We start from the raw sequence: 14,152 nt of genomic DNA on the forward strand, positions 1-14,152 counted from the left end.
CTGGGATGTTTCTCATAAATCCATGACCGCCGCAGACACCACCGCCGGAAACATCATGATTCCACATGGTCACACAGCTTGGGCCTGAGGATCTGAGGGTGAGCAAACGCCACTCGACTTGTCTGACCGCCGGTATCACTGTCACACATCCCTTCAAGGAGCGGAACCTCAGAAAACTCGAGAAGATGGCCAGGCAAGCTGCCTCAGCAGAGCCCACACAGCATGCTCCCATCTGTCCGAGAGAACGGGCTCCACAGACGTCACCAGACTCGCCTGAGTGAATCAGAAGCAAATTTCAGCATCATCAGGAACACATTCGACAGGGAGTTGCGGGGGCGGGGATGAACTGGGAGACTGGGGTTGACATATATACAGTACTGATACTACACATAAAGTCAATGAGTAAGGACCTAGTGTACAGCACAGGGAAGTCTACTCAGTGCTCTGTGGTGAAGTAAATGGGCAGGAAATCTAAAAGAGAGGCAGATAGATAGACAGATAGATAGATAGATGATTGATTCACTTTGCTGTACAGCAGAAATTGACATAGCAGTGTAAAGCCACTATACACCAATTAATGAATGAATGGATGAATGAATTTTTACAAAAGGAGCACAATGGGCCCCCTAGAACTTGTGGAAAGGAGGAGTCCACACCCAGGGTGCAGCACAGCGCCAGGGCTGCCCTCATGTCGGTCCACTGCCAACGGACTGCCTGGACCAGGCCTCTTCTACCCCAGAGACCTCAACGCAGAGGTGGGGAGGCAGCCAGTTGTGGTCTCTCCAGTGCTCTGCTCTTACTCACGCAGCCATCCCAAGGCTGAGATCACCGGGAGAAGAAGGGACCCACAGTCCACCTCAGGACAACAGACACAGCCACTGTCACTCACTTCGTGGATGTCCCACTGCAGTTTCGTGTTCACGTCCTCAAACTTGAGGAGGTCCTTCCTGGCTGTGTCCAGGTCCTCCTCCAGCTCTGTCACGTGGGCAGAGAGGGCTGCCAGGCGCTCCTTCATCTGGCTCTGCTCCTGTGACTGCTTGTCTATGACTTCCGGAGCGCGATCATCTGAGCCAGGTCCTCCTCGTGGCTTAGAGAGCTGTCGGAGGGTCTCTAAAGGGCAAAGGAAGCCTTAGACAGCCTTGTTTTGAGAGGGAAGGAACACAGCACTTCCGGGCAATCTGTGAGGTCAAAACAAAGCACTAGTGTACAAATCCAGGACGGCTGGGTGACTGGTACCTTCCTGTCCAGGGCCTTGTGGTGCTCAAACAGCAATTTCAGCACCCTGAGCACCTCCACCTCGCTGGTCATGCTGGCTGGGGACTGTGCCTGCCGCTTGCCCGCCGTCATCTGGAGGGACGGCACATACCAGGAAACCAGGCACTCCACGTGCTCCAGCAGCAGCTGCAGGGCAGGGCCAAAGGAGCACCTTCAACCTCATGCTTGACTTCAGGGCCGATAACTCCTTTCAGCTTCACACTATAGCCAGAAACACGCTAAGGCATGTTGGAATCCCATCAGTTCAGTCTCAAGTTAAGAGCAGACTTCCCCAGGGGCCCAGTAGTTAAGGCTCCACACTTCTGCAGGGGTCATGGGTTTTAATCTCTTATCAGGGAACTAAGATCCCACATAAAGTGTAGCATGGACAAAAATATAAATTGAGAACTCCCCTCTCAAATGTACTAAAATTACATTAGCTCCCATCATAAATTTGAAGCAAGGTATGAAACCCCAAACTGATCCATCCTGGTCTGCTCAGTGGGAAGATGTGAAAAATGACTTGAAAATCAGACAGAGTTTAAAGATAGCAACACGGAGGCTAGCAGTGACCCACGTGGGGCAAATGTCAACACATGAGAATCCCCCTACTGACCCTGGTGTTGCTTCTTTCTGCTTTCAGTTCAGCAATTTCTTCTTCTCTTTTAAGAAGCTGCTCCCTGCATATTTTGAGTTCTACACTAGGAGTTGGAAACTCCTAGAAAACAGTTAAATGAGAAACTAAATGCAAACATAAATTAAAAAGAGAGAGAGACTGTGAAGACTGACCCTGTCAAGTCTCTCCAGGCTTCACACAAAGGATCTCCTTGCCCTTCCAGAGAAGAGGGGGTCCACTGACCCCAAGACCACATAGACCACCACAACTCAGACTGGCCTTTGGCCTCCACCTCGACCTGGCAGGCACGTGGCAGGGGAGAACCCGGAATCCAAGCCTGCCTTCTCAAGTCCCAGGGACGTCTGAGAAGCTTTCCAAAACATAAACCTAACAACAAAGTGGATAAAGAGATTCTTAAATGACACACAGACCAATGACCTAGAGCCACTGGGGAGAGTGAAGAATAAAGGGAAGGTCTACAAGGCCACCAAGATTTGGAGTGTTCCTCTGGGACAAAGGTGGATGGCACCCCAAGGCCATCTGTTAGCCTGACTCCACTGAAGCCACCCAGTCATTCAGTCAACTGGTTAAAATGTTAAATTTATGTTATATGTATTTTACCACAATTTACATGCATGCAGGGCCGTCCACGTGGTGAACTTGCTCAAGCTGAACCACACGGAGTCTTTTGTTCTTCTATTTTTCTTTGCAGAAATAGAAAGATCCTGGACTACATATCCCCTACTACATACTGAGTGTCCAGCACCCAGAACAGTGCCCAGCACTTGTAAGAGGCATGTAGTAGACATGTGAAGCTATGAGGGTGTATGTCATACACGTAAGCAGTAGGTACCCGTCATTAAAATACTGGACACATTGGTCCGTGGTTTGTAAGATGGGAGACATTAACGGGCTTAGCCTTTCTGCTTCAAGGACTGACTCTCTAGCTCGATCCTCATGCCCCAGAGACTCTTCCAGCCAGTGTATTCTTTCCTTGGAAGAAGGGAGACGTTAAGGGGCTTAGCCTTTCTGCTTCAAGGACTGACTTGATAGCTCAGTCCACATGCCCCCGTGACTCCTCCAGCCAGTGTTTCCCTTCTTGTGGGGCCCCCGCCCATCCTCTATGCAGCACCTGCACAACCTCTTACAAGGTAAACTGCTGGGGTCGATCCTGCCCACTAAGGCCAAAATGCCCTGGCCAGCAGGGCCCACAACTATGCTAACAAAATGAAACACAACCCCAACGCTTCACTGGGTGAGGGCCAATCCGACGGGCGTAGTCCCTGGCTGCTCTCACCTTGTTGAAGTCCTTTAATGGACTGGAACCTGGTGGTCTAGAGTCGATGATGAGAAGGTAAAGGAGAGAAAGAGGCTGATATTCCTTGATTTATGCAGAAAGCCAATAAAGCCCCCGACACAGGGCTTGCTCTGTTCACAGAGGCCTCAGGTGCCCTCTCAATGGAGTGAACATGCAAAGTGCCTTCTCGAGAGGGTCTTAGAAGCCCAGGCAGGAAAGTGAACTCAGAGAGCCTCTGCAGAGCTCCAAGGGATCAGCCTGAAAGAGAGAGAGAGAGAGAGAGAGAGAGACGGGGACCAGAGCTCTGATGGAGCAAAGGTGTTTTAATCAACATGGTGTGGGCATATATACTGTCTTACAAGGTAGTTATTCTCAGCAAAGATAAAGATTAAAATTCCAGACTTAGAAAACATAGGTGATCCATATTAAAGAGAGAGAGAGTTGTAAACAATCACTTTTACCGTATGGTTCACAAGAAGGAAGAGGGTACTTATCACTGTATAGAAAAACTAATGAAGGAAATGCCTGTATTCTTCAGCCCCCAGGAGAGGCTTGCCTCTCCTCTTAATTCCTGAGTATTCAGTAATTAATAAGAAGCAGAGAATTCCTGATGGATCCAAAACAGCACACAGGAAGCCTCCTGTTAAATGCTTCCTGACAATTCCCCCTATTTTATTATATTTGTAAAAAAAAAGGTCTTGACCAAATGAATTTGGTTAGTATTAACCAACCTTATAGAAAGGCGACGGTAAACAACAAATATAATTATCAAGACAATCACCAAAGCTACAGTTCCAGACCCGATACTGTGGGTAATACTTTGAAACCATCCTCGTGGGTCTAGCCCAGGTAATTTGTTCAGCTAAAGTTTCCAAATTAGGGGAAGAGGGCAGATTTTTAGAAAAAAGTTTTAAAGATTTTCTTTTATAGTAATTGTACATTCAGAGAGGCATTATCACGTATATTTATTAAATGAAATTTGATTTGTTCCCAGTTGTAGGCACTGTGATTGACGTGAACAGGAATAACACAAAAAGCTTAAAGAAATAGAGGTGTTAATACAAGTATATAGTTTGCAATTAATACAAGTTACAGAACGTAAAAGTCTTATTAAATTGTAAATTTTCTATGGCTATAACAAAAGGAAGTGGGACACAGGCCTGTATAAAATATGACTGACTGTAGCGAAAGAAATAGTTACTATGACGACTGGTCCCTATGAAATGTCCGGTCCAAGTTCCAAGTTCTTCTGTGCTCTGATGCTCGCAGCAAGTTTCCAAATGGCCCATTGTTCAGGCCCACTCTGTTTATGGAGGACGATCTTAGGAGGAGGTGGGGCTAATCCATGGTCAAGTCACTCAAGAAGTCGTTTGTCATAGTAATGTTCCATCATAGTGTCAGTGACCTTCCATATCACACACAGTGTTGTTAATATCATCTGAGCAGTCAGATAACCACATACCATGGGGTCCCCAAGCAACAATTGTATGATTAGCCACAAACATTGATTTTCTTGATTGGTTTGACATTTGTCCCAAGGAATGGGAGTATAAGTAAAGTTTTTATAAGTAAACCCTTTGCATAAAGTTCTTTGTTCTTTCCCTAACTCTTTCCCGAAAGTTTCAGTAGTATAAACATGGTTTACAGACAACGAAAGGGCAGTAAATAATCCAAGCAGTGTCTGAAAGTCTTCTTTTGGAGGTAGGATGAAAGCCCAAATTTGTCAGCCCAAATTTGTCGGCTGACGTTTATGCACAATTTTGCTGGGCCCGTGCACAAGGGAAGGACTTCATAGCCTAAAGAAATATTAATTAGTTTTCTTTCCTGCCCAGGGTGTGAAGGCCCTTTCATGTACTAGGGAGAAAGCATATGTATAGAGTCATTAGTTGAAATGATTGGTCCTCTCTCCGTCCATTCGACCACCTGCAATAGAGGGGGGTTGGGTGTTAGTCTGAGCTTGAGCAGGGGGAGGTACAGGCCAAAAGACTGAGCATTGCCAGGAGAATGTACTCAGGACTCGGAGGCAACCCCTGTTGAGAGACCAAATTTTCAGCTTGATTAGTAGGGCTTTTATTTGTCTCCAAGTGAGGAGATCATCGGGGTGATGCCGCCGAAGGCGGTGCTTTCTGGAGATCTTTGGAGCAGACATGGCCCGTATTGGAATTTCTTCTTCCTGGGGTTCTTGTTTCATCTCCGTTTTGAATGCTGGGGGCCCCCTTGGGTCGAATCTTAAGAAAAGGTTAAAGAATTTAAAACAAATAAAGCTGTATTAACAATAGTTATAGGTTTAGAAAATATGTTAGAATCTAGTAAAGTCTTCTTTAGATAAGGAAGACAGTAGTGTACCTGTGTATTCTCCCTTTTTTAATTTTTTTATTTGTAACTTTAGTGTGTGATGTGTTTGACTATGTCTTGTGTCTGGATTATAAGGAATACTTGTAATATGTATAATAGGAAAAGATTGTAAAAATTGTTTTAAGTGTCTAGAAATATAGGAGTGGGAGTATAAACAATTCTAGAGGTAAATCTATTTTGATGCGAGTAAGAAATTGTTTTGTAATTTATTTTGCACCAGAATTCCTCTTGTGCCTCTTGAGAAAGTCAACGAGGGCTATTTAAATCAGGATCTCCTTTTAAAGTATTAAATAGGTTAGTCAGTTGATAATTAGCAATGCCTAAAGAAGGTCTAATCCAATTAATATCACCTAAGAGCTTTTGAGGAGAAGACAATGGCAACCCACTCCAGTACTCTTGCCTGGAAAATCCCATGGATGGAGGAGCCTGGTAGGTTGCAGTCCATGGGGTCGCTAAGAGTCGGACAGGACTGAGCGACTTCACTTTCACTTTTCACTTTCATGCATTGGAGAAGGAAATGGCAACCCACTCCAGTGTTCTTGCCTGGAGAATCCCAGGGACAGGGGAGCCTGGTGGGCTGCCGTCTATGGGGTCACACAGAGTCGGACACGACTGAAGCGACTTAGCAGCAGCAGCAAGAGCTTTTGAAAATCATTTAAGGTTGATAATTTATCAGTACGGATCTGAGTTAGTTGGGGAGTAATGCGTTGCCTATTAACAACGAACCCCAAGTAATGGTAAGGTGTAGAGGTTTGAATTTTTTCAGGGGCAATGATTAATCCAGAGTTTTTTAAGCATATTTGAGCTATATCAAACATATGTTGAGTTTCTAAGATACATGGAGCCGAAAACAATATATCATCCATATAGTGAATAACAAGAAAATTAGGAAACTGCTTTCTCACAGGCTCCAGGGCTTTGGCTACGTAGTACTGACACCTGGTGGGAGGATTCACCATCCCCTGTGGCAGTGCAGTCCATTGGTACCGTTTACGAGGCCCAATATGATCAGGACAAGGGAGAGAGAAAGCGAACCTCTCAGTCTAAAGGGTGTGAAGGTATATTAAAAAAGCAACCTTGTAAATCAATAATAATAATATGCCAATTTTGAGGAATAGTGGTAGGTGATGGGATTCCTGGTTGTAATGTACCCATAGGTTTCATAGATGCATTAACTTTTCTAAGGTCTGTTAGGAGATGCCATTTGTTAGATTTCTTTTTTATGACAAAAATAGGAGAGTTTCAAAGAGAACAAGATTCCTCAATATGCTTTAATTCTAGTTGTGTATCTATAAGTTCCTTAGCCGCCTGTAATTTCTCTTTCGTGAGGGGCCACTGCTCTGTCCAAATAGGCTTGTCATATTTCCAAGTTATTTTAATAATTGTATTGTTTGTTAAATGAGCAGTTGCCCCCAGGAAAAATGTGGAATGTATATCTGAGTTTGTCTTATATCTTTTTATTAAAAGCATATATCTTAAAAAAAAAAAAGCATACATCTTACTTTTCCTTAGCAACTATGAAGTGTGTTGTATATTAGCATTTTATAGATTGGTGAATATATTTATTATATCATATTATAATATATATTTATTATATACATAAATACATGTTTATATTTATATCAATATATTATACATTATATAATATATTTATTAATAGTTTAAAATATCTTTAGTTTTTATGTAAGAAAACTTTTTGTTAAGAGGAAGTTAATGTTTAGTAATTAATGTTTTAAAATCTTATTTTATTTGGAAATGACCTAGCTATTTAATAAACTTTTATTATTTAGTTTAGTACAACTCTAGAAATTTAAGTTATCCCAATCCTAAGAGATTATTTTAGATTATAATAACATATTATAATAATATTCTATTAAAAATAGAATCTAAAAGTTTTTATCTCATTTATATATATATATAAAGAGTTACCTTTTTGTTGACAAATTTAGTTTACCTTAAACCTAGGCATAATAAAAGTATTATATAACGTTGATGATTTAAGACATGTCTTAATTAGATTAGCAAACAATTATATTTAAATTATATTTAATTTATATTTAAATAAACATTATATATATTTAATTTTTCAGTTCACGTGAATTTGAATTTAAATAGAGCTCATTCTAAAAACAAAGCTGGGGGCTCCGAACTGACCCAGAGAAGGGCAGTGTCGTCTCGGCGGCGCTGCAGAAACCCCCACCCAAGACGGCTCCCCCTCCCCGGGCCTGTCCCCTCTTGCCCGCGAGTCCTCTCGCCTCGCAGGCCTCTCGGGTCTTATATCGTGGGGTGAGGTGAGAGCAGGCCCGGGGAGGGTGCTTACCGCTGAGGAGCTGCAGTCGCAATCAAGGTACAGCCCAAGCACCTTGGGTGTGTTGGACTAAGCTGCTTCTATCTGGCTGTAAAATCAACAGAAGAGGAAAGGAATGTCCCATTGGCAACTGACTTGATCCGAATAAGCCAGTACAGGTTCACGGTTTCAGACTTGATGAGAATGGAGAAGATCGTATTGGAGAAGGTGTGTTGGAAAGTCAAAGCTACTACTGCCTTTCAGTTTCTACAGCTCTATTACTCACTCCTTCAAGAGAACGTGCCACATGAAAGGAAGAGTAGCCTTAATTTTGAAAGGCTAGAAGCCCAACTTAAGGCATGCTACTGCAGGATCATATTTTCTAAAGCAAAGCCATCTGTGTTGGCATTGTCTGTCATCGCATTGGAGATCCAAGCACAGAAGTATATAGAGTTAACAGAAGGAGTAGAACGTCTTCAGAAACATTCCAAGATCAGTGGCAGAGATTTGACTTTCTGGCAGGAGCTTGTATCCAAGTGTTTAGCTGAATATTCATCGAACAAGTGTGCCAAACCAAACGTTCAGAAGTTGAAATGGATTGTTTCTGGGCGTACTGCACGGCAACTGAGGCATAGTTACTACAGGATAACCCACCTTCCAACAATTCCCGAAACGGTCCCTTAATTGGATGATTACAGCAACAAAAAACTTCTGAAGCCTTTCTCCACAATCCTGAGCTGTGGATTCCATAATATTATAACGGATTTAAGCTGTGAAGCCTCAAAACATTACAACTAGATTAGCATCGGTGTTCTCAGATTTGGGAAAACTGCCTAATTAACATTACCCTATAGTGGAATTACTCAAATTTGAATTCACCTATGAAACATACAAATCAAAGTAACAGTATAAATGTGAAATGCAAATGACAAGCCTGGAAAGGTAAACTGTGAATCTTCGTTTCTAACATTGATCCAAGTTTCTATATTGGGTCAATATATTGTATTTAGGTGGTGTTTAAAAAGGGTAACCTACTTAAACTATGAGGTTTACATCAAAACCACCATTTCACAAATGCACTTTTTAAGGCACAATAAGGGTCACTATTCTAGACAGTGAGAATAGTTAGTTTCTTGGCACCTATAATGCAAGTAATTATTAACCCAGAGATGTGGACCTTACTGCTACATAGAAATCACATTTAAATTTGAGGGCATTTATGTAAAGCAAAACTACCAACTCATTAATTTTGGCATGTTATCTTTAATATTTTTCTAGAAAACAGGTGATGTTTGTATCCATGATTTTAAAAGTTTTATATAAAATTTACTGCCTCAGTCTAGTCCCATCAAGAAAATTAGTTTTTACTGTACTAGTAACTCAAAACAAATTAGCGTCACTCTGAAAACTTTTTAACACTCCATCAGTTTTTACTGAGGACTGTTTTTATAAAACTTGGTTCTAACTTAGAATTTTGCTTAAAAGGAAGAGAATATACTTACATTAATTGCCCCTACAGTGTGCCAAAAGCAAGTATTAGGAAAGGTAAGTAGGCATCTTCATAAGTATAAGGTTGCTGAGGTGTAGTGTTTGGAGATCTACAGGGTTAAAGTGTTGCAGAGAGTTACTCAGTGCAGTGTGTAGCCTGAATCCATCCAGGATGGCTGCACCCAGTTTTGACATCATTTTATGGCTATAGAGGCATTAGAAAATGAACCAAAGACCCACAGTGTATCTCATACTTGGTAAACCATGTTTTATGGATAACTTTACAGTTTTCCCAAAATACTGATACATTTCAATATTTTGAATACATCATTGTTAATTTTGAGTTGCCAGAGGTAACCTAACCAACTCCCATTATGTTTTGGTAATAAGGGATATACCTTTCAATAAAGTTACTGAAATGCAAAAAAAATAAAAAATAAAAAAAAAAATAAAAATAAAGCTGGTATATCGATGGCAGCACTGCCAGATGTTGAGGGTTTCAGGTAAAAGATGGAATTTGCCCCAGGTTTTTGTTGAAGGGCACCTGGGGGGTCCCTGCTTGGAGTTTTCCGGAATAGGTTTTCTTTCAATGTCAGATTTAGACTTACAATCTTTGGCCCAATGCATTCCTCTATGGTAGCGAGGGCAGATTCTTGGAGGTTTTTTATTTTTATATATTTTCTCTTTTCTTTTTTTTTTTTTTAGCTTTCTTAGGGCCATCCCTTTTTAAATGGTTCTTATTTCCACATGTAAAGCATCCTTTATTTCCCTTTCTTAAGGCAGCAGCGATTGTTTCAGCTACCATTTGCATCTTTTGAGTTTCTAATCCTAGATTGCGACAAGCCTTCAAATAATCAATAGTCCCTTTCTCACGAATTGGAGCTATAGCTTTTTGACATTCCTGATTTGCATTATCATAAGCAAGTAATTTCTCTAGTTGCCTTTTGGCTTCTTCTCCAATTACAGTACGGGAAATAGCAGTTTCTAATCTAGCTAAAAAATCAGCATATGTTTCATTAGATCCTTGAACTTTAAATAAGTGATGAAGTAAAGTAGAAAAGTGATGGGGCTTTCCAGCCCTTTTACCCATGTCTTAGTACTTACCGGCCTCAATAGGCCCTGGGGTCACTCCGTCCAAGAATCTGCCTACGTGAACCAAATCCCTGTTCTGGGCGCCACTTGTTGAGGTCCTTTAATGGACCGGAACCTGGTGGTCCGGAGTCGACAATAAGAAAATAAAGCAGAGAAAGAGGCTGATATTCCTTGGTTTACACAGAAAGCCAATATAGCCCTTGCTCTGTTCACGGAGGCCTCAGGCGCCCTCTCAATGGAGTGAAGACGCAGAGTGCCTTCTCAAGAGGGTCTTAGAAACCCGGGTGGGAAAGTGAACTCAGAGAGCCTCTGCACTCCAGGGGATCAGCCTGAAAAAGAGAGGGAGCGAGAGAGAGAGAGAGAGAGAGAGAGAGAGAGACGGGGACCAGAGCTCTGATGGAGCAAAGGTGTTTTATTCAACATTGTGTAGGTATTCATACTGTCTTACAAGATAGCTACTTTCAGCAGCATCCATATGAAAGAGAGAGTTGTAAATAACCACTTTTACCATATAGTTCATAAAAAGAAAGAGGGTACTTATCACCATATAGAAAAACTAATGCCAGGACATGGAAGCAACCTAGATGCCCATCAGCAGATGAATGGATAAGAAAGCTGTGGTACATATACACAATGGAGTATTACTCAGCCATTAAAAAGAATACATTTGAATCAGTTCTAATGAGGTGGATGAAACTGGAGCCTATTATACAGAGTGAAGTAAGCCAGAAGGAAAAACATAAATACAGTATACTAACGCATATATATGGAATTTAGAAAGATGGTAACAATAACCTGGTGTACGAGACAGCAAAAGAGACACTGATGTATAGAACAGTCTTATGGACTCTGTGGGAGAGGGAGAGGGTGGGAACATTTGGGAGAATGGCATTGAAACATGTAAAATATCATGTAAGAAACGAGTTGCCAGTCCAGGTTCAATGCACGATACTGGATGCTTGGGGCTAGTGCACTGGGATGACCCAGAGGGATGGTATGGGGAGGCAGGAGGGAGGAGGGTTCAGGATGGGGAACACATGTATACCTGTGGCGGATTCATTTTGATATTTGGCAAAACTAATACAATTATGTAAAGTTTAAAAATAAAATAAAATTAGAAAAAAAAAAAAACTAATGAAGGAAATGCCTGGATTCCTCAGTACTGGGAGAGGCTTGCCTCTCCTCTTAATTCCTGAATATTCAGGAATTAATAAGGAGCAGAGAATTCCTGACAGATCCAAAACAGCACACAGAAAGCCTCCTGTTAAATGCTTCCTGACAGCACCAGTCCATTTGAGGGTTGTTAGATGTCATCAGATGAAGAGGCATTGCATGTGATTGTTATCAAAGGTATTCACAGACTTGGAGAAAGTCTTTTCCTTGAAATGGAGATGTCCACCATGGGAAGCCTTCCACTGATGAAGAGGGGAGTGCTCTGCAAGACCCAGCAGTTAGACCGATTGTGGAATGCAGCATAGGAGTGAGCCCAGGACAGGAAGGCATTGTCTTGAGGATCAAATGGCACACTCAGGATTTTTGGAGTCAGCAGAAGTAGGCTCACATAGGTTATCAGGCCCATCTGAAAAGTACAAAGTCAGAGCATAGAAAGTAAAGACATATAATGAATTCACTTAGTTCTGGTCAGGGTGCCACCTCTTAACTCGAGTGTGATGTACCTACGAATCAATTCCTGGCACTTTGACAGCTGTGGGAAAAGAAAGAATAACCTGGTAAGGGCCTTCACAGAGGGGCTCAACGGATGGGCTCCCAGACCCTAATGTTTCTATGAGGACCTCAGTTCCTGGCTCAAATAGAGGCTTGCTTGACTCAGAGGCTGGGTCAGGAGTCATCTCCCAGAGTTCTGTTAATGCCTGTTGAAAAGCTGAGAGCTGAGTTACATAACTAGTTAATTCCAAGGCTTCAGGGTCTATAACAATGTCTGTGAGTAAGAAAGACCTTCCATAAATACATTCAAAGGGGGACAGTCCCTTCCTTTGGGGGGCAGTTCGAGCCCTCATTAAAGCTACGGGTAGGACTTTAACCCAATTTTCCTGCGTCTCTTGAGTTAATGTGCGCAGATGTCTTTTGATAATATCATTTGCGGGGAGCGAGCTCCGCCTCTGGCAAAGGTCATGAGGAAGGAGGCTTGGCATACGCAAAGGCGGGATCAAGCCTCAGGAGTCTCCCTGGAAATTCTCGAGCAATCTACCCCCAAAACCAGAGTCTGCCTACTTTCTGCTTTGTGCTTTCACCTACACCTCTGACTTTACGGGGGGCTGTCCCCCACTACCTCTCTCTGAAAAAAGAGTTAGCTTACAGCTCCAGTTAATAATTCCTGGGTGTGACAGTGTTTAACCTACAAACTCCTTTGGAAATCCTCTAGCCTGCCTGAATAGGTTTTTCCGGCCACATGTGATTGTTCAGAGCCTCCCAACTGTGAGAGGCAGGAGATGTTCTAAACTGTCTAAACACAGATTCTTTTGAGTAGTTAAAAGATTGATTAGAAATTGTATTGGTGAAGGGATTTTCACTTGTTGAGCCAATGTTTGCTGCTAAGTTTCCATATCCCTTACCTGCTGTGTCCCTGGCAGTGTATTGATTAATATAATTGGTGTAAGTAGTAGCTTTAATGTTTGTAACCTGGGACCCTTGAGTTAATTCTTTTTCTTGTTATAGTCCACCACACCTTTGCTCTGTAGGAATGCAACTTTATCTAATGCTTTTGGAGGGTGGCTCCTGACCAATCACCTTTAGAGAAAAATAAGTTTTCTGAAGAAAGGGTCTTAAATTGTTAACAGGCCTCCGGGCCAGAAGATGATGCAAATCACCTAACTTTTGCATATGCTAAGTTTGCAGGAAGAAAGCCTGGCTTGCTGCCTGACTCTACCCCTTCCCCCATTATCCTCTATGCATAACTTAAGGTATAAAAACTACTTTGGAAAATAAAGTACGGGCCTTGTTCACCGAAACTTGGTCTCCCCATGTCGTTCTTTCTCTTACCTTCTGGCTGAATTATTCAGCCTCTTTTCTCCACTGAATTTCCTCACTGAGCTATCCTTATTTCAGCCTCTTTTCTCCACTGAATTTCTTCACTGAGCTATCCTCATTCTATTACTCTTTATATCCTTAATTAACATTTAATTAAGCAATTGTCTCCTGATCTTCGCCTAGGCCATCTCTCCTTCGAATACCCTGGATCAGCCGGGGCTGGTCCCCGGCAGTCATTAGCTTTTTCAACCTTTCCTGAGGATTGGGGTCTCCAGGAACAGGGTAAGTGATATTCTATTCCTAGAGTTTTAGATACCCTTTGAGTTACAGCAGCTTAGGCAGAGCCATTGTCACTCTGAAGGCTCTGTGGCAGCCCAAACCTGGGGATAATTTCATGGATTAAAATCTTTATAACCTCCTTAGCCTGTTCACTATGACAAGGAAAAGCCTCAATCCATCCAGTAAAAGTATCCACCCAAACTTGTAAGCAAGAATACCCATTAGCTTTTGGCATATGAGTAAAACCAATTTCCCAGTCCTCTCCAGGATAACTTCCACGTCATTGTAATCCAGATTTTTCTAGCTTTTCAGTCTTTGGGTTATTTTTCTGACAAACCTCACATCTTTTGATAATATTCTTTAAAGTGTTTTTTTGTTTGTTTGTTTGTTTACCTTTAAACAAACGAGAAGCCATCTGGTAAGTACTCTCTGCACCCAAATGAAAAGTCTGGTGTAAACCCTTAAGAATTTTCCATTGAGCACTTTCAGGAATTAT

At 42.1% G+C, this 14,152-nt stretch overlaps 1 protein-coding gene and 1 long non-coding RNA gene across 2 annotated transcripts; one reads left to right on the plus strand and one right to left on the minus strand.

The window, feature by feature from the left end:
* Nucleotides 1-3,853: 3,853 nt before the first annotated feature.
* Nucleotides 3,854-10,512, minus strand: LOC132343830 (uncharacterized). The gene is made up of 2 exons (XR_009492800.1): nt 10,402-10,512; nt 3,854-5,395 (listed from the first exon to the last, which is right to left on the minus strand). It is a non-coding gene; the product is annotated as an uncharacterized lncRNA (long non-coding RNA).
* On the plus strand, nt 7,661-8,741 carry LOC789192 (cyclin-G1). The gene has a single exon (XM_010800793.3). It carries the CDS (start codon nt 8,008-8,010, stop codon nt 8,491-8,493), a length of 486 nt encoding a protein of 161 aa, XP_010799095.3. The 5' UTR covers nt 7,661-8,007; the 3' UTR covers nt 8,494-8,741.
* Nucleotides 10,513-14,152: the final 3,640 nt, after the last annotated feature.

This window comes from Bos taurus, chromosome 25 (assembly GCF_002263795.3).
Source record: "Bos taurus isolate L1 Dominette 01449 registration number 42190680 breed Hereford chromosome 25, ARS-UCD2.0, whole genome shotgun sequence".
Lineage (NCBI taxonomy): Eukaryota > Metazoa > Chordata > Mammalia > Artiodactyla > Bovidae > Bos > Bos taurus.